Source organism: Hyla sarda, chromosome 3 (assembly GCF_029499605.1).
Source record: "Hyla sarda isolate aHylSar1 chromosome 3, aHylSar1.hap1, whole genome shotgun sequence".
NCBI classification, from domain to species: Eukaryota; Metazoa; Chordata; class Amphibia; order Anura; family Hylidae; genus Hyla; species Hyla sarda.
The window spans coordinates 348,839,162-348,860,618 of NC_079191.1; the positions used below are offsets into that span (position 1 = coordinate 348,839,162).

The following is a 21,457-nucleotide window of genomic DNA, read 5'->3' on the forward strand; positions in this document are numbered from 1 at the left end:
ACAAATCATATTTTGACACAGATAAAGTTTTCTCTTTCTCTAAGGGTCAAGGGAAGCGCCGTCCCCAATGGAGGAACAAGAATAAAAAGAAGAGTCGAAAAACGGAATTCTGGACCACTGACTCTGAGTCGAGTGGATCCGAAGATAAAAATACAAAACATCCTCCTAAGGACAATTCGAGGGATAATTAAAAAAACAAAACGGCAAGAATCCCGAAAATGCTACGACAGCCCCTTTAGGAGGCATACAAGGCGGGGAGGGTACAGGTGCAGGAGAAAAATGCGGGGCTCAAAAACGCAAATCTGTCACTTGGAAAGCTTAGAACCTGTTCAGACTAATGTGGGAAATCCGGACACTGACTTAAAAATCATCAATATGTCAAATTACGTGTTGGATAGGGACACTCAGTCAGTCCTCTCAAAAGGGCTGAATTTTTGCCTGGTCGAAGAGTTCGACCAGGCTGGTTTTGAGATTGATCTTTTCCGGGCGATCCGAAAAATCTATCTCAAAAAATTATTTTCCAGTAAAGTAGCCCGAGAAAACATCAGAGTTGAGGGTGAGACTCCGGTCAGCATAGGACCCTTGGGGTTCAGTGTGTTTAAAGGGGCTCCACAAGCTGAACTGGATTGTCTCCTCTCTCTGATGGATCTATTCCAGAGGACATGGAGGACGGGGGTAGTTGCACAGAAAGAGATTTTGTAGAGGTCCCTGAATTCACGGGAGGAAATAAATCCACATTTTGCCCACCAGTAATAGCAGGTAGCAACCTGGACATGCTCCAGAAAAAAGTGCTTGAGGAGGTAAGAGCCCTCTGTCATCCCAAAGATATGGACAATCTCTCCAGGGAGGAAAAATCCGCCCTCGAGGGATTGAAAAAAAGAGATGATATTATTATGAAAAAATCCGACAAGGGGGGGGGGGGGGGGGGAATATAGTTCTTATGAATAAGGAAGATTATATAAAAGAAGCCACTAGGCAATTGAGTAATCCCTTACATTATCGGAAGTTAAACAGTAACCCCCTTGTCAGAATCAACAGTAAAATAAGAACACATTTAAGGTCCTATACGGAGAAGGGCATCATCTCTAAAAGACTGGCTGAGAAATTACTCCTGAAAGATCCTAGGGAAGCAGTGTGGTATTTTCTCTCTAAGGTTCATAAAACGTTGGAGTCCCCCCCCCCGGGAGACCCATTGTCTCCAGGGTGGGGACTCCAACGGAACCCCTCTCCCAATACATTGATTGGTTGCTTCACCCCTTCCTACTGGAGATCCCAGCCCTCGTAAAAGACACAAATGATTTCCTCAGAGCCCTCAGGAACCTCACTGTACCTGAGAATTGTATCTTGGTATCAATTGATATCGAGAGCCTCTACACCAGTATCCCACAGGGGAAGGGTGTAGAGGCTATCAGAGAATTCCTAGAGCACTCTGAGAAAAGTTCAACCTTTATTGATTTTGTCTGTTACTCCCTAAAATTCGTCCTGTCCTCAAATGCTTTCAAGTTCAATAACGAATGGTATACCCAAGTGGGAGGAGTGGCCATGGGGACCCCAGTGGCCTGTACCCTGGCAAACCTGTATGTCGCAATGCTGGAGAAAAAATTCATCTTTTCAGAGAAAAATAAATTTATCAGTCATATAGCATGCTATCATAGATTTGTAGATGACATTTTCATCGCTTGGACAGGCACGGAGTCCACCTTTGTGGACGTCGTGTCTGTCCTGAACGATGAAAATGATTTAAACTTGAAATTTACTTGGAAAATTGGGGGGTTTTGAGCTTGAATTTTTAGACGTCAAAATTATCCTGTCAAAAGAAGAATTCAATACCCAAGGCTATCGGAAGCCTACTGCCTGCAATTCCCTGCTGCACTTCGAAAGCTATCATCCATTACATGTGAAGAAAGCTGTTCCTTATGGACAGTTCCTCAGACTGAGGCGGATCAATAGCAGTGAGGAGGATTTCGGGATGCAGGCAAGGGAATTGCAGGAGAGGCTGATACAAAGGGGGTATCCAGAAAAAATACTCAATGAAGCATTTCAAAAAGCGCACAATTCCGATAGAAATTAATTACTCAGAAATAGAAAGCATTAAAAAAATCATGCAAGTCAGTCAGGTGTAGAAGATAAGAATAAGACACGTTTTTCTTTTTCATTTGTCTACAGCCCAGTAGCTGAAAACATTAAAAAAGCCATAAACAACAATTGGTTTTTAATACAAAACGATCCAGATTTAAAACAATGGTCCACTGGTCGTCCCTTAATAACCTTTAAAAAATCAAAAAATCTGAAAAATGTCTTAGTAAAGAGCGATTTGAAAAAAACCTCAGAGAAAACTTGGTTGTCGAAACATGCGCTGAAAGGGACCCACAAATGTGGCAGATGTAATGGGTTCACATATTGCTGTACAGACAAGTTTGTTGCTCTAGGAGGTATAGAAATACCACAAAAGGACTTTGTTGTCCTACGAAAAATGTGATCTATGCCATTCGCTGCACGTGCCAAAGATTTTACATCGGGTGTACTACCCGGGCTCTAAATGTGAGATTTCTGGAACATGTAAATTCCCTTAGAACGGGAAAAGGTTCCCCAAGACTCATACAACATGTAAGGGAATCACATAATAGTGACCCTTCAATTTTGCAATTTTTGGGCATTGAAAGGATTTATGCAGCGAATGGCATGGACACGTGTAACAGTCTGTTGAAAAAAGAAGGGACCTGGATCCTCAGGACAAATGCTCTAGGGAATGCGGGACTGAACGATAGATTAGAAATGAACGTTTTCATTTAGTTTCTATCACAATGTAGCCATGAAGAATGTGTGTTATATGTTAATCTCTTGATTTTTTCACTATGTAATACTGTTTGTATTCTCCGTTGTAACACCCTCTTTCGTGACGTGGGCCCGAGAGGTGTATTTACCTGGACCCAGGTGCTGGAAGAGGTTGGTCTGACGAAGCACTGCTTGATCAGTGCGAAAGCAGCTGTTCACCTGTTCGTTCAAGGGTCTGTGGCGTCCCGCTGGTTTGAAGCTGTCCATGCACCGTTCACGGAATAAAGTCACCACTTGTCAAATCTCCTGAATCGTGAGTGCTCCCTCTATTTCTCATTTCTCTTCGAATGAATTATATTTATTTTTATTTACATCTTTTTTTTATGGGAAAAGGGGGGTGATTCTGACTTTTATTAGGGAAGGGGTTAAATAACATTTATTAAACACTTTTTTTCACTTTTTTTGCAATGTTATAGCCCTCGTAGGGGGCTATAACATTGCATACACTGATCTGTTACACTGTTCACTGCCATGCAATAACATGGCATTGATCAGTGTTATCGGCGCTTGACTGCTCCTGCCTGGATCTCAGGCATGGAGCAGTCATTCAGCGATCGGACACGCAGGAGGCAGGTATGGATCCTCCTGGTGTCCTGAAAGTTGTTTGGGATGCCGCGGCATTTCACCGCGGTGGTCCCAAGCAGCCCAACTGAGCTGCCGGGATGCTTTCATATTCACTTCAGACGTGGCGGTCAACTTTGATCACCGCTTCTGAAGGGTTAATACCAGGCATCACCGCGATCGGTGATGTCCGGTATTAGCCGCGGGTTCCGGCCGTTGATGGACACCGGGACCGACCCGATATGACACGGGGTCACTGTAAATATACGTCCTGCGTCGTTAAGGAGTTAAAAGCTGAGTTGCTTATGTGGTAGCAGGGTGTGATTAGGGCAGATGTTGTTACCCTAGGGACAGATGGCATTAACCCCTTGTATTAGTGACGCCAGGGCGTGGTTTAGCCTAAAACCACCCGAAGGTATACCACAGGATCCTGGGCTAGGCACAGGGACAACAAAGACTCCGATGCCAAGTTATGGACAATGGTAGCTTTACTGAAGGTAGACAGTTGGTAAATTCTATACAGTTCAGCCAGGGCCCAAGGAGGTACCAGTGACGCAGAGACCTAGCAGGGAGCCCATAGGTCACTCTTGGGATCACCTGGTCACTGGTACCTCCTGGGTAACAATCATACACCTTATGGTATAATTCTTAAAGCAACATTACATTTTATAACACTTTACATGGTAAAACATATTTACAATGGGGAAACAAGTGCAGGGGGCCTTGGGGACACTGAAGGAGGCTGCCTGACAGGACAGCAGGAGCACGGGGTAACACCTCCCATACTGGGCCACCACAAACTCCCCCTCTTTATTAAAGTCGTCCTCAATGCCTAGTCCTGGAGGGCGGAGGACTGAAGTGGCCACTGAGGCCTAGTCACAGTTCCTGGGGCATTTATGCACAATGTCCTTCTCACGTCTGGATTACAAAACAAAATAAGGATGAGTCCATGTAGCATGGTGAATGTCCATACATGCTCTTTAAACATATAGGGTTAATTTGACTTTGTAACTGCTTTCTGAAGACACGGAAGACAACAATCTACATATCAATATACACAGATTCACAGATTGGACTGCCGGAGGCAATCTACCCAATGCCTTGGGTGCTGGGCCCATCGTTCTCAACTCTTCTCCCCAGAACTCAATATATGTTGTTACACTATACAACAGTGTTACCTTTAAATTGATCAATTCTGTCGCTCTCCGTGCATTATCTAGATATCAGGTGAACCCAACATTAGACATGTAACTGTATATATTTAGAACTTGTGGACTGGGATGACAACAATTGTTGCCCTATCTTAACTATTTGCATATGTGTGGACTACTTTTACTATATGTGAACTGACTATGTGTGGTACATAATTTTACATTATGAGTTAATTTTTGTACCTAGTGGGAATTTGTCCTTGTGTCGACTGTTGGGACGTACGCAACACCACTTCAGGGGAATCTGGAACTCTTGCGTCTTCGGGAGCCCTTGGAGCCCCTGAAGCTGCAGCTAACTCTTCCTCGACTAATTCAAGAGCGGGTATTGGTTCAGGGCTTGTGGGACCCAGAGTTGCTGGCATCTGCACTGGAGAGGCTGGAGACTGAGTTAGTACTCTAGAGACTGGCATATAGGCCGGAGCCAACAAGACTGGGACTGGTGTGGAGACTAGTGTTGGTTGAACCGGCCCTGAAGTTGGTGAGACACAGAAATCGCAGGCTGAGTTTGAGAAACATGGGGAAATCCAAGGATGGGTGGATTCCCTCGTCTGGGACATATTCTCACACAGATCTGACAGCTGGAGGAGGTGGTGCTGGGAGCACTGGTAGATCTTCCTTCAGACACAACTTGATTTGGTTTCGGTGAACAACTTATGGCTCATACCCAGACTTTTGTACTTCGTATACATCAGAGTCCGGATAGGGTATGGCCGTCACTGTGTACGGTTCTGTCTCCAGATAGAGTCTAACTTGTGGAATCATGACAGTTATAATCCTCCTGTTGTCTCTGTTGGGCCTCGCCCATCTTCTTGCTGACAATTTTTTTGGCCTCTTGGATTCTTCTCTGGTGGTCAGAGACCCACTCCAGGGAGGCTTGCGTAGAGTTGTTGAACGGGGCTTGGAGCCCAAATGTTCAGTCTTTAGGCAGCTGTCCATGACGCCCCATTATTAAGTAGAAAGAGGTGTACCCCGTAGAACAGTGGACTGTGTTATTATAGATCTCCAATAATTCGGGAAGCAATTGGGGCCACTCTTCTTGTCTTGACACAGAGGCGGTTCGCAACATGTGGATAAAGACTTGGTTGATGTACTCACAGAACCTGTTCCCCTGGGGGTGATAAGCAGTAGTCTGGAGTTTCTTGCAGGCATGGAATTGATACAGCTCTTGGAAGAGTTGGGCCGCAAAGGCCATTCCCTGGTCCGTTAGGACAGATTCAGGACACCCAATTGGAGTAGAACATCTGGGCCGCTGTCTTGGCTGTAAGATCTTCAACGGGGGGGACGACAAACCATTTAGAGTCGTGATCCACCCCGTTGAGAGCATAAATGTACCCGGACTGGATAGGAGACAACTTGACATGGTCAGGCCTTTCACTCTGGATGGAATGAAGGGGTGCTCTTGCATCTTTGCGCACATTCTTGGTGACATTACAGACAGCACATACACTGCACCATTTCTCAATGTCGCTCCGCATTCCGATCCAATAGAATATTCGCCTGACGGTAACTTCGGTCTTGTGGACTCCTAAGTGTCCCGACTGATCATTGTATGCTTTGAGGACTATCGCCACGTCTCTTCAGGGAACCATAATCTGATGAAGTAGATCACCAGAAACCGGATCCAAATAATTTTGGCACAACAGCCCTTTGTGCACAAACAGTCACTTAATCTGTTGCCACAGATGTTTCAGCTCATAATCACATTGGGCACGGCGTAGATGGGTTGGTACCTTTTTTGCCAGAAGGTAGTCCAACAGATGCCCCATGACTCAACTTTCATCTTTAAGAGTCTTCCAGGTGTACAGGTCTTCTTTTCGGACCTGGGTTCACTATCCATCAGGGCAGTCACAACATTCTGGCTCACGAACTGTTGATAAAATGGGAGCATCTCCATGTCCTCCCACAGGTCTTCGACAGGTGGTACTTCGCTGGTGGTCATACGAGACAGTACATTGGGTTGCCGCTTGGGGTGTTTGCTAAAAGCTTCATGGTACCTTTTGGCAACATTGATGACTCGCTTGACTTGGTCCCTTCGGGTAGTGTCATCTCCAGCTTGGAGTTGTGCCCACCAGGGCTCAGGAGGACTCATACTGGATCCTTCAGCTACTTGGGCTGCACGCTTTCGGCCAACACACGTTCTGTTAAGATGTTCTTTGACTCTATGAGATACAACTGGGCTACTGGGGTGTATTTGGGTAACACAGTAGCGGCATCAGACAGGTTGACTAATCGGAGTGGAACTCACCCGTTGGTAACGTTGACAAGGTTTCTCGCAGCTCAGACAAGAGGGTGGTCTTCTAATTGCAGAGGTTCCAGCAGGGCTTGATAGTCTCTCGTCTCGACTCCGGGACCTGCACGACACCAGATGATAGTCTCTGTGTTGGGTTGCAAGGTCACCGACCTGATGTCTTGTACTCTAACTCTACAGATTTCACCTTGTTTGTTGGCAAACTTCCGCTCCGCTTGCAGAACCTGCAAGTGGTGCTGTGCAGCCCACTGGCCTGAAGGGGACATATGGGGAAGAGAGGCATGCAAGGCATCTACTATTTCAACAAAACAGTTTTTCCTAATTTTCATCCTCAGTATAAATTCTGCAGACCCTTTATCTGTCACATTAGTTACAATCACTCCCTGTCCACTAAGTACATGCTCTCCCAACTGAATGGTTTGCTCCCAGTATCCATGTCTGGGGACTGGTTGCCCATAACCCGCAACTACTCTGAAGTTAACATACTATGGTTCACACAATAAACTAGCATCCCAATGCCGATAGAAAACATTTTAGGGATAGTAGACACTTGTGACCCTGTATCTAGCAACACCACCAATGGTACACCTTCTGCAATAATTTTTACATAGGGGCAGGAGGTGACATAAAGTGAGAGTCCTGACTGAGGTTGTTTGGGGATTGGACCTGATGACTGTTTTCCTGAGGTCCGGTCCCCGAACTCAGGGGAAATCCGTTTAAATCCCAACACTGCATTTTCTAATTTCCTGGTTTATTAAAATAGGTACAAAAGGGTCTGTGAGTCCCTGAAGGTCTATTAGGTGGAGTGTTGCGGGGCTTGAAATTGCAGGGAGCAGAAGTAGGGGCAGGTTTTCTGGGTAGCGGCGGTTCACGGTCAGGTGGGGTGGACCAGATGGCAAGCTCTTTCACGGCCTTGGTCAGTTGTTCAATGTCCTGCCCAACACTCTGTAAATCTGAGGCTGCGGTGACTGGCAAAGCAGGTGACACTGGGGTGGGAGCTGGTGATGGTGGTGACATAGGTCTGGCTACTGCCCCTAGTGGCTCTTGGACAGGTGGACAAGCTTCCTCTAACTCAGCCCCAGACTCAATCACTTGGATAACCAGTCTCTTGAAAGCGGGGAATCACAAGTTGGGGTTTTGGACAGCTAACATTCGCAGGTGGGCTTTTGTCCCACTTATTATGAGCCCCATCAATAAATTTGTCCAATAGCACCTTATTGCCCTGCTCGGGAGTTATACCATCACATTTTTGTCTCTAGGGCATTCTGTAGGGCTAAGGCATATGCTCTCAAGGTCTCACCTGGCTTCTGTCGCCCTTCATACAGCCAGAGATGTACCTCTGATGGAGAATGTGACTCAAATACCTGGTACAGTGCTTCAAAGATCTGCGCTACAGTTGCTTTCTCGGAGGCTGGCCAGGTGCGGACTTCCTCTAACGCTGGTCCCTGTAGTTGTCCTGTGAGCAATTGCACCTGTTGATTAGGAGGGAAAGAGTCAAACAAAGAGAGAAAAAGACAGACAAACTCTGGATCCTTTCTTTGAAATCCCTCAGGGGAAGGGGTCTCCATTGTAGGTAGGGAGGACAGGGTTCCCCATGAATACCGGTGCAGATGCTGGAACACCAGGATTTTTGATGTGGAACGCAGGCAGGACTGGTGATATTCCGGCTGGGGCAGGTGATGATCCCGCTGCTGGAGATGAAGGGGCACTGTTACCTGGTTGAACTGGAGAGCTGGGTTCTGACATCTGGTTGAATTTTGAGTGTACTGTCGCTTTAAGAAGAATAAGGTGCTTTTCCCTTTAAGATAATTGCTGAAGTGCTGCAGCGGCTTAGACTCGGCTAGTGGAAGTACTATAATGAATCCTCCCCTCTATTTTGCAGGTACCCAGTAGGAATTTGTCTTGCGACCAGACTTACGGACACTAGTGGGTTAATGCTGATAGTTACTGGCACCGGAGACTTGATACTCGTAATCATTGGCGTTTGCAGAGTCTGCACTGCAGCAAGTGCTTGATAGAAGACAGCGGAGCCAGACGCAGCCGCTAGAACCTCCAATAGGACTGCACCCAGGGAACTTCCTGTTTTGGTCCGGTCGGCAAAGTCTTCCCCTGTGCAACACAGGGCGGCTCTTTGGTTCCTCCTCACTGTGCTGGAGAGGCATCACCGCTGGGGACTGACGGGGCAGAGCTGCGACCGCTCGCGCACGTGGGAAACACCGGAGCCAATTAACCCTTTCAGGTACCGACTCTCTACAATCCACAATGGCAAATAACAGTCTCTTCTTCACCTCTCCCTCCGTTTCACAAGCGCCACGAGTAAAAACACTTTTCACTTGCAAAGTCTCATAAACTTTTTGGAGCAGACTTAAATCGTATCGGCATGCGGTTTTTGAAGACAATATTGGACACAGTTCAGACTAGTGGCATAATGCGCACACCCGTATCCTGTTCATAGGATGCCAAAAGTTGTGGTAGTGGGGTGTCATGAGGGCAGATGTTGTTACCCTAGGGGCAGATGGCATTAACCATGGTAGGGTTTAGCCTAAAACCACTTAAGGTATACCGCTGTATCCTGGGCTGGGCAGGGGTGCAATAAAGACTCTGACGCCAAGGTACGTTCAACGGTAGCTTTACTGAGGGTAGACAGTTGGTAAAGTCTATACAGTTCAGCCAGGGCCCAAGGAGGTCACCAGTGATGCAGAGACCTTAAGGGCTTGCTGTGAGTTGTAGTAGGATTGGACAATTGAATGCAGACCACGCTGACTTGACAGATGACAGGGACTGACTTGACTCATAAAGCTGTGACTTTAGCTTACTTGAATTGATGGTGGCTGCAGGACTTGACTTTGAGGCCTCCATCACTCAGGACACACACACTAGGCACGACTGCACTGGACCTCAGCTTAGCAGAAGAGCAGAGCTCAAAGAGAGAGAAGCTAGCTCCACCCAGGGCTTATATGGGGGAGACTAGCAGGGAGCCCATAGGTCACTCTTGGGATCACCTGGTCACTGGTACCTCCTGGGTAACAATCACATGACATATCACATGGTATAACTCTTAAAGCAACATTACATTCTATAACACTTTACATGGTAAAACATATTTACAATAGGGAAACCAGTGCAGAGGGCCTTGGGGACACTGAAGGAGGCTGCCTGACAGGACAGCAGGAGCACGGGGTAACACCTCCCGTACTGGGCCACCACACTTAAAAGCCCCAACAGTGAAATAGATGAAGTGGACATTTGTTTCCCAGGGAAGTAGTATTTTAGAGGATGAGAGAGTGGCTTTAACCCCTTCCCTCTTTGGCGATTTTTCATTTTTGCACTTTTGTTTTTTCCTCCTTACCTTCTAAAAATCATAACACTTTCAATTTTCCACCTACAAATCCATATGAGGGCTTGTTCTTTGCGCCAACAATTTTACTTTGTAATACTATTAATAATTTCACAATTTCTACCTAGTGCAGTTTTCAGGAAAAATTGCACCTTATATTTATTCTGTAGGTCCATACGGTCGCAAGCATACCCAATTGATATAGGTTTGATTTTATTTTACTACAAAAAAAAAATTATAACTACATGCACCAAAATTAATACATTGAAAATGTCCTCTTCTGACCCCTATAACTTTTTTATTTTTCTGTATAAGGGGTGGTATGAGGGCTAATTTTTTGTGCAGTGATCTGAAGTTTTCATTGGTACCATTTTTGTTTTGATCTGACCTTTTGATAACGTTTTATTCATTTTTTTATGGTATAAAAATTTACCAAAAATACGCTATTTTGGACTTTGGATTTTTTTTTACGTGTACGTCATTGACCGTGTGGTTTAATTAACAATATATTTTAATAGTTCGGACATATGAGGCGATACCACATATGCTTATATTTATTTTTATTTTCATCGGTTTTTATTTATGGGAAAAGGGGGGTGATTCAAACTTTTATTAGGGAAGGGGTTAAATCACATTTATTAACACTTTATTTTCACATTTATTAACACATTTATTAAGACTTTTTTTTTTTGCAATGTTATAGCCCCCATAGGGGACTATAACATTGCACACACTGATTTCCTACACTGATTACTGCCATGCATTAGCATGACATTGATAAGTGTTATCGCTGCTCCACTGCTCCTGCCTGGATCCCAGGCACAAAGCAGTCGTTCGGCAGTCGGACAGCGAGGAGGCAGGTAGTGATCCTCCTTGCATCCTGCAAGCTGTTCGGAACACCACAATTTCACCGTGGCGGTCCCAAACAGCACCACTGAGCTAACCGGTAATGTTTACTTTTGTTTTAGACGCGGCGATCAAGTTTGATCACCATGTCTAAAGGGTTAATGCCGGACATCAGCCCGATCGGCAATGTCCCGCAATAGCCACGGGTCCTGGTTGCACACGTCGTACCTCGGGAGCCGCAAATGGATGATAATGAACGTTCATTTGTGGCAAAGTGTTAAAGAGTGCCTGTCATCAAACTATATTTTCTAAACTAACTCCCTAACTATTCCTAATACCCCTTCTGCCCTTAAAAAAATGCCCATCTTTAAAAAGCTCTGAATCATGCCTTTCCCCTTGCTCACATTGTGTGAGCTCCCGGCAGGAGAAAGTGGGCATTCCCAAGCAGGTGCGACATCACTGAAATCTGAGAGAGCTGTCCCGCTATGCCCTGCACGCACTTCCTGAGTTTGGGCGCCTGCCAGGCCGGGAGAAGACCAAACTGTTTAACTTGAGCAGGGAACAAAACAGAGCCACCTAGTGGCTGTTTTTTCAATCACGTGAAAAACATTAAAGGTTGAGAATTTTAACAGCAAGTAAATAGCAAAGTGTCTTATAATTACATAAGGAACAATATATTAAAAGTTTAGTTTGGTGACAGGTACTCTTTAACCAGATTTGCTTACTTTACTTTAAACTTACCATAAAAACTCTGACAAATATGTTGTCATCAAGTTTGAGAAACGGGACTGTGGTCCACATGTCCTGGAAGTCTTCATCCTTGTACAGCATCATGGAGACAGAAAAGTTTCCATCTTCTGTACTCAAAATTATGGTTCTGAAAATCAGGGACAAACTTGTTAGGAATAAACAATATAGTTGGCAGGGGTGAAACACAGATCTTCTGGTACTGGTATCTAAAACTGACCATCTGATGTGATTCTATGTCACATTTGCCTAATATTGCATCTGCCCCCTCATGTCTCCAGAACAGCTCTGATCCATTGATGTTTGGACTCCCCAAAACCTGGTAGCGCATCCTGTGGTATCTGGTACCAAGATGTTAGCTGCAGATCCGTGAAGTTCTGTAAGTTGTGAGTTGGATCAGACTTGTTTTTCCAGCATGTCCCACAGATGCTTAAAGGGGTACTAGACCCTAGACATCTTATCCCCTATCCAAAGGATAGTGGGGATCCGGCAGCTGGGACCCCAGCGATCTCTGTGCAGCAGCAAGCGTTCGCTTAGAACTCTTGTTGCAAGCAGTGGGGGTGATGACATCACGGCCATGCCCCTCGTGATGTCACACTATGCCCCCTCGATGCAAGTCTATGGGAGAGGGCGTGGCGGCCATCATGCCCCCACCCATAGGCTTGACGTCATGACCCCTCGTCGCCCGCTCCAAGTGTTCGGAATAAAATGTTCTGAATGCTGGGGCAGCGGAGTACCCCTTTAATCTGTGGAGGTTGGTGGCAGTGCCAACACTTAGGTTCCTGAACCCTTTTTGGCTTTGTGGCAGGCGGCAGGGTACATTATTATGCTGAATGAGGCCATGACAAAGTTACATCTATGTGAATGCCATGGCCAAGGTTTTACATCAGAACATTTCCCAGACCATCACACAGACTCTACTGACTGTCCATTTGCCATAGTACATTTTGGTGCCATGTTCATACAAAAAGCCATCCAAATGATGTAAGTTACTGTAACCAATCACACCAAGTCACCTTCTTCTATTGATCCATGGGCTAGTTCTTTCTATCATAGCAAGCCTAAACCTTCTCAGTACTTTTTTGCTATAGTAACTTGTTTGTGGGACTGGACCAGACGGGCTAAGCTTAGCTTCTAATGCCATCAATACACTTTGGGCACACATAATCCTGTTTCAGGTTCATCAGTTGACTTTCTCTTAATAACTGTTGGTAGATACTAAACACTATCTACCAGAAACACCCCATCCTGCTGTTGGAGATGCTCTGATCCAGTCATTAGAATTTGGTCAATCAGATCCTTTCACATGTATAATGGTATTTTCAAAATTTCTATCAATTGACAATTTCCCATATACACACAAACATAAGCCATTGTGCCCCTACAGGTGTCTATATTAGGCCCCTTTACATGGGATGGCTTTCCAAAGTACTGAAATGAAAAGTTACACTGTAAGAATCTAATGGAAATGTGCCGGGAAGAAGCTACTCTACTCCACCTCCCTTAATTAAGAAATAGAAAGGCATTTTTGGCACGTTTGGCAACCACCGTTAGCACCAGGAAAGGTAGAGTTTGCGTTTATACTTTTACAGCTATCCAATGATGTCTGCAGCAAATACAGCTGACAGATTCCCTTCATGTGGGCAGTGGCAGCACTAAATGGGAGGTGAACAGAAGGGCAAGTATAGGTCTATTTTTGTCCTTCTTTCCTTGTCACAGGGTAATCAAATTTTGGCATAAATCCCGGAAACCCCTTTAACCCCTTAAGGACTCAGCGTTTTTCCGTTTTTGCATTTTCATTTTTTCCTCATTACCTTCTATAAATCATAACGCTTTAAATTTTGCACCTAAGAATCCATTTAATGGCTTTTTTTTTGGCCACCAATTCTACTTTGCAGTGACATTAGTCATTTTACAAAAAAATCCACGGCGAAACGGAAAAAAAAATCAATGTACGACAAAATTGAAGAAAAAATTTAATTTTGTCACTTTTGGGGCTTCCGCTTCTACGCAGTGCATTTTTTGGTCAAAATTATACCTTATCTTTATTCAGTAGGTCCATATGATTAAAATGATACCCTACTTATATAGGTTTGATTTTGTCGCACTTCTGAAAAAAATCATAACTACATGCAGGAAAATGTATACGTTTAAAATTGTCATTCTGACCCCTGTAACTTTTTTATTTTTCTGCATACGGGCCGGTATGAGGGCTCATTTTTTGCGCCGTGTTCTGAAGTTTTTATCGGTACCATTTTTGTGTTGATCGGACTTTTTGATAGCTTTTTATTAATTTTTTTATGATGTAAAAAGTGACCAAAAATATGCAATTTTGGACTTTTGAATTTTTTTGCGCGTACGCCATTAACCGAGCGGTTTAATTAATGATATATTTCTATAGTTCAGACATTTACGCACGCGGCAATACCACATATGTTTATTTTTATTTTTATTTACACACTTTTTTTTTTTATGTGAAAAGGGGGGTGATTCAAACTTTTATTAGGGAAGGGGTTAAATGACCTTTGCTAACTTTTTTTTTTTTTACTTTTTTTTTTGCAGTGTTATAGGTCCCATAGGGACCTATAACACTGCACACACTGATCTCCTATGCTGATCCCTGCAAAGCCATAGCTTTGCAGGGATCAGTCAGATAGGCGGTCGATTGCTCAAGCCTGTAGCTCAGGCTTGGAGCAATCAATCGATGATCGGACGCCGCGGAGAGAGGTAAGGAGACCTGCGCCTGCGTCTCAGCAAATCGGAACATCGCAATTTTATCGCGATGTCCCGATCAGCCCAACTGAGCTGCCGGGAAGTGTTTACTTTCGTTTTCAGACGCAGTGGTCAAATTTGATCGCCGCGTCTGAAGGGTTAACAGCGCGCGGCACAACGATCGGTGCCACACTCTGTTAGCCCAGGGTCACGGCTATTGTTGGCAGCCGGGACCGACCCGGTGTGATGCGGGGTCACGGCGTGACCCCGTTTTTCACACCGGGACCGGGCTCAGGGCGTACAGGTACGCCCTGAGTCCTTAAGAGGTTAATGGCAGCTCTGATGACAACAATATAACAAGGGTATCTCCTCCAGATCGGTCTACTACGGCTGGCTGGTCTGTAATGGGTTAGAACTGAAAATAAAAGTTAAGTCTACAATGATCTACAGCTAAAGGAGGTTTAGTTATATGGTAATCTGCTTACACCATTAAACATTCATGAATGACTATATTGAAACTACTCACAGTAAATGAACACTTACCTAATATCAACACTGATCCTGCTCTCCCCATGTGGCTGCTGCACCATGTAATTGATTGGGTAGCGACAGGCAAACGTGATATTGATGTAAGATCTGGTAACCACATCAGAGGAATTACTGTGTATAGTGTTGATAAATACAATGTGGGAGTCGTCTGAGGCCTTGAACACAAAAGTATAGACTGGTAATTATGGTTGAGATCCGTATGCAAGTTCTAGAATACATTCCTTTATTGTTAGAGCGATATTATAGCAATATTTCTAACAATTTCTTACAAATGCATGCTCAGCAGGGGAGATTTATCAAAACCTGTCCAAAGGAGAAGTTGCCCATAGCAACCAATCAGATCGCTTCTTTAATTTTTCAAAGGCCTTGTTAAAAATGAAAGAAGTGATCTGATTGGTTGCTATGGGCGACTGGGCAACTTTTCCTCTGGACAGGTTTTAATAAATCTCCCCCATAGTGTCTATAGTGGAAAGTGGCCATCTACCAGGTTGAGGTGGCAGAAAAGAGAGAATGAAGAAGAGACAATTAAAACCAGATTCTGGAACTTACCTGCAGCCTTAACCCCTTAAGGACCAAGGGCAACCCTGCAAGCCCTGAGTACGCTCCCGTTCTATAACGTGTCCCCGCGTCATAGCGGGTTGGGCCGGGACGCAGTGCTGCACACTACTAACCCTTAGACACGGCGTTCAAAGTTGATCGCCGTGTCTAAAGTGAAACTAAACTACCCCCAGCTAGCTCAGCGGGCTGTTCGGGACCGCTGCAGTGAAATCGCGGCATCCGGAACAGCTGCAGGGGTTACGCCGAGCGCTCTGGGTCCCTGCTCCTCCCCGGAGTGCTCGCGGCGTTCCTCTCTCTGCAGCGCCCCGGTCAGACCCGCTGACCGGGAGCGCTGCACTGACATTACCGGCGGGGATGCGATTCGCATAGCGGGACGCGCCCGCTCGCGAATCGCATCCCAAGTCACTTACCTGTCCCGGCCCCCGGCTGTCATGTCCTGGCGTGCGCGGCTCCGCTCCTTACCTCACTTCCCCTGCACTTCCTGGCCGGATCTTGTTGCCTTGTGCCAGTAAAAGCATTTAGTGTTGTCCAAAGCCTGTGTTTCCAGATCTTCTGCTATCCATATTGACTACGAACCTTGCTGCCTGCCCCGACCTTCTGCTACGTCTGACCTTGCCTCTGTCTAGTCCTTCTGTCCCACGCCTTCTCAGCAGTCAGCGAGGTTGAGCCGTTGCCAGTGGATACGACCTGGTTGCTAGCGCCGCAGCAAGACCATCCCGCTTTGCGGCGGGCTCTGGTGAATACCTGTAGCATCTTAGAACCGGTCCACCGGCACGGTCCATGCCAATCCCTCGCTGACACAGAGGATCCACAACCAGCAAGCCGAATCGTGACAGCAGGACAGTAGGAGGGTCCCCTTACCTGCCTCTTGGTGTCTGATCACTGATATCCAGGCATGAGCAGTCAAGCGGCAGAATCATTGATCAATGGTTTCCTATGAGAAACCAGTGATCAATGTAAAAGATCAGTGTGTGCAGTGTTATAGCCCCCTATGGGAGCTATAACACTGCAAAAAAAAACAAAAGTGGGGAAAAAAAGTTAATAAAGATCATTTACCCTTTCCCTAATAAAATCACCCGTTTTCCCATAAAAAAAAAAACTGTGTAAATAAAAATAAACATATATATGGTATCGCCGCATGCGGAAATGTCCGAATTATAAAAATATATAATTAATTAAACCGCAGGGTCAATGGTGTACGTGCAAAAAAATGTACATGAATAAAAAGCGATCAAAAAGTCTGATCAATACAAAAATGGCACCGGTAAAAACTTCAGATCACTGCACAAAAAATTAGCCCTCATACCGCCCCATACGCGGTAGAATAAAAAAGTTATAGGGGTCAGAAGACGACAATTTTAAACGTATAAATTTTTTTTTAACGTTTCGTCGTAGATTTTTGGGCAAAATGACTGATGTATTTACAAAGTAGACTTGGTGGCGCAAAAAATAGGCCATAATATGGATTTTTAGGGGCAAAATTGAAAGAGTTATGATTTTTTAAAGGTAAGGAGGAAAAAACGAAAGAGCAAAAACGGAAAAACCCCTGGTCCTTAAGGGGTTAAGGGTCTATTCACGTGTACAGTATTCTGCGCAGATTTGATGCTGCACATTAAATCTGCGCAGAATACTGTACGTGTGAATAGACCATAAAGGGGTACTCCGGTTTAAAAAAACATATCTCCTATCCACAGAAGAACTCACCGCTACAATCCACCATCCTTCTTTCCAATGCTCACCAAGGCCCTGCTGATGTCTACCCCCTGATCCCATCTCCACTTGCAGAATAAACCTTCTCGGTCAATCACTAGCGACAGTGGTGACCCACCTCAGCCTGTGCCAGCATCTGCCTGTGTTTATTTGACCAGAAAGTAGAGATCAGCCGGGACCCATTGAGTATTGGAACGACAGCCGTTGTAGATTGCAGAGGTGAGTGCTCCTTTGTTTTTTGCCCAGCCTCCCCCTTTAATTATAGTCTTCTAGTTTATAATTTTTTTAAAATTAAATGTATATCATCATTTATGGTATAATTTTACCACTATAGTTCCGCAGTCTGTAAAGTTTGTCTGAATGCTGAATATATAGACGTCATCAGCTTCTCTTCCACGACATTCTGGGTCATTCAGGTGCAGATCAAAAATCTGAGAAAGACATTAGAGATGTAAAATAACCAGAAAATAATGTCATTACATTAGGTTTTATATTCCATTTTGTTTATTTCATTATTGGAGATAACTAATACATAAAATAATACACAAATAATATAAAAAATATTAGAGATAAATAATACATAAAATAATATAAAATAATTCCCCAATACCTGTTAGTCTGTATGGGGTATCCTTACTTCTGCTACTTATGCTTTGTGGGTCTTGCATGTATATTGTTTTTTGTTACTTTCTCTTACTCTCTTGGGGTTTACACTGGGGTCAGTGTATGCATTCACCTGTCCCCTCTTTCCTCTACATGCTTGACCCTATCTGTGAGTGTTACTTACATCTCACTTGCATATGCTACACTGCTCAAAAAAATATAAGGGAACACTTAAACAACACAATGTAACTCCAAGTCAATCACACTTCTGTGAAATCACACTGTCCACTCAGGAAGCAACACTGATTGACAATCAATTTCACATGCTGTTGTGCAAATGGAACAGACAACAGGTGGAAATTTAGGCAATTAGCAAGACACCCCCAATAAAGGAGTGATTCTGCAGGTGGTGAACACAGACCCCTTCTCAGTTCCTATACTTCCTGGCTGATGTTTTGATCACTTTTGAATGCTGGCGGTGCTTTCACTCTAGTGATAGCATGAGACGGAGTCTACAACCCACACAAGTGGCTCAGGTAGTGAAGCTCATCCAGGATGGCACATCAATGCGAGCTGTTGCAAGAAGGTTTGCTGTGTCTGTCAGCGTAGTGTCCAGAGCATGGAGGCGCTACCAGGAGACAGACCAGTACATCAGGAGATGTGGAGGAGGCTGTAGGAGGGCAACAACCCAGCAGCAAGACCACTACCTCTGCCTTTGTGCCTGGAGGAGCAGGAGGAGCACTGCCAGAGCCCTGCAAAATGACCTCCAGCAGGCCACAAATGTGCATGTGTCAACTTAAACAGTCAGAAACAGACTCTGTGAGGGTGGTATGAGGGCCCGACGTCCACAGGTGGGGGTTGGGCTTACAGCCAAACACCGTGCAGGACGTTTGGGATTTGCCAGAGAACACTAAGATTGGCAAATTCGCCACTGGCGCCCTGTGCTCTTCACAGATGAAAGCAGGTTCACACAGAGCACATGTGACAGACGTGACAGAGTCTGGAGACGCCGTGGAGAACATTCTGTTGCTTGCAGCATCCTCCAGCATGATCGGTTTGGCAGTGGGTCAGTAATGGTGTGGGGTGGCATTTCTTTGGGGGGCTGCACAGCCCTCCATGTGCTTGCCAGAGGTAGCCTGACTGCCATTAGGTATCGATATGAGATCCTCAGACCCCTTGTGAGACCATATGCTGGTGCGGTTGGCCCTGGGTTCCTCCTAATGCAAGACAGTGCTAGACCTCATGTGGCTGGAACGTGTCAGCAGTTCCTGCAAGAGGAAGGCATTGATGCTATGGACTGGCCTGCCTGTTCTCCAGACCTGAATCCAATTGAGCACATCTGGGACATCATGTCTCGCTCCATCCACCAACGCTACATTGCATCACAGACTCTCCACGACTTGGCGGATGGTTTAGTCCAGGTCTGGAAGGACATCCCTCAGGAGACCATCCACCACCTCATCAGGAGCATGCCCAGGCGTTGTAGGGAGGTCATACGGGCACGTGGAGGCCACACACACTACTGAGCCTCATTTTGACTTGTTTTGAAGGGGTACTCTGGCGCTACGACATCTTATCACCTATCCAAAGGATAGGGGAGAAGATGCCTGATTGCGGGGGTCCCGCCGCTGGGGACACCCGTGATCTTTCATGCAGCACCCGTTACCATCAGCCCCCGGAGCATATTCGCTCCGGGTCTGATGACTGCCGATCACGGGGCCGCAGTATTGCGCCATCACGCTCCGCCCCCTCAATGCAAGCCTATCAGAGGGGGCGTGACAGCGGGAGCCCTGCGATCAGGCATCTTATCCCCTATCCTTTGGATAGGGGATAAGATGTCTTTGCACCAGGGTACCCCTTTAAGGACAATTAATCAAGTTCGATCAGCCTTTAATGTGGTTTTATACTTTGATTTTTAGTGTGACTCCATATCCAGACCTCCATGGGTTGATAAATTTGATTTCCACAACTATGTAAAGACGAAAGTATTTCATACGATTAGTTTATTCATTCAGATCTAGGATGTGTTATCTTAGTGTCCCCTTTATTTTTGAGCGATGTAGGACGTTCACTATACTGACCACCTCATATCTTTCCCCTTCCTTTATGTATACCTTTTCAGCCACATTTCATGTATTATATATTTTATAATATGTCTTTGTTTTAAATATTTTCAATAAACAGATATTTTAATGATCTAATTCTGGTGTAGTTCGGTTCTATATATTAGGTTTTGTTATACCCTTTGTTTTGGATAGTACTATAATAGGTTAATAGGTTAACATCAGGTAAGGGCTCTACATTTTGCCTATTCTGTATACCAACACATTTACCTCGTAAATACATCTAATATGCCCAGTGCCCACAGACTAAAGTTAGCCAAGCGTATTCCAAAGAGAATCTTTTTTATTGGTATGTGTTTGGTCTTTATATATCAATATATATTTGCCTCAAATGTACTGAAAAGCATAGTCACTTACCATTTTGTTAATGAGAGTCAATGCTAGCCATACAGTATACAATTGTATCAGCATACAGTTGTAAACATCTGGACCATAACTTCAGCTAAAACAGTCCCACCAAATATTATGCCTGAATTCAGTGCGAACCTAGCCTTACCCAAAATGATGCTTTCAGTAATGGGAATGTCACACTGTACTCTACCATTTTGCAGAATATGGACTGTGAATCTTTATTACTGGTTGCCTGATTCTTTAAATTAACTCATTAGTTATCTGAACTAAATGTTCCGAATGCTGTTTTCACACTGCGGGGGTCGGCCACGCCCCCTTGCAAGAGAACAGTCACTCCCCCTCCCATAGACTTGCACTGCGGCAGCCCTGTGTGTGCAGTGAGGTTTGGAGGCGGGGCCAGCATGCTGATGTGATGTCCCAGCCCACCTCGCAGTGCTTATAGGAGAATACGCAGCATATTTCCCACTATGCAACAGATTTTGTGCAATGTAAAATATACTGTGTACCCTACCCTAAAGGAAACAGAGAAAATTAAGTTTAAACACTTATCTTTACTACTTTCCTTCTGCATCCACAATGGAACGAAAAAATCGGTTGCAAACACTTTAAAGGGGTATTCCACTGGCCAGTGTGGAACTCTGTTTTCGCACTGCGGGGGTCGGCCATGCCCCCTTGTGTCATCACAGCCACGCCCACTCAGTGCAATTCTATGGGACTGTTATGTTGCGAGGGGGGGTGGCCAACCCCCGCAGTGTGAAAACAGCATTCGGAACATTTAGTTCCACAGTGGCCAGTGGAGTACCCCTTTAAAGTGTTTGCGACCGATTTTTGTTCCATTGTGCATACAGAAGGAAAGTAGTAAAGATAAGTGTTTAAACGCAATTTTCTCTGTTTGCTTTAGGGTAGGGTACACAGTATATTTCACATTGCACAAAATCTGCTGCATAGTGGGGAATATAATGCATATTCTCCTATAAGCAGACCCAGAGAGCTACCTGCGGCAGCCCTGTGTGTGCAGTGAGGTTTGGAGGCGGGGCCAGCGTGCTGACATGATGTCCCAACCCAC

The 21,457-nt window shown here is 45.1% G+C and overlaps 1 protein-coding gene across 3 annotated transcripts in view; it reads right to left on the reverse strand.

The window, feature by feature from the left end:
• LOC130360811 (pancreatic secretory granule membrane major glycoprotein GP2-like) overlaps positions 1-21,457 on the reverse strand; it is a 46,905-nt gene that overhangs the window by 15,083 nt on the left and 10,365 nt on the right. For all 3 annotated transcript variants that reach the window (XM_056563375.1, XM_056563376.1, XM_056563374.1), the window contains exons 3-5: positions 17,641-17,745; positions 15,041-15,201; positions 11,780-11,915 (exon numbers count right to left, since the gene is read on the reverse strand). In XM_056563375.1, coding sequence (XP_056419350.1) covers positions 11,780-11,915; positions 15,041-15,201; positions 17,641-17,745 — 402 coding nt within the window. The remainder of the gene's footprint in view (positions 1-11,779; positions 11,916-15,040; positions 15,202-17,640; positions 17,746-21,457) is intronic.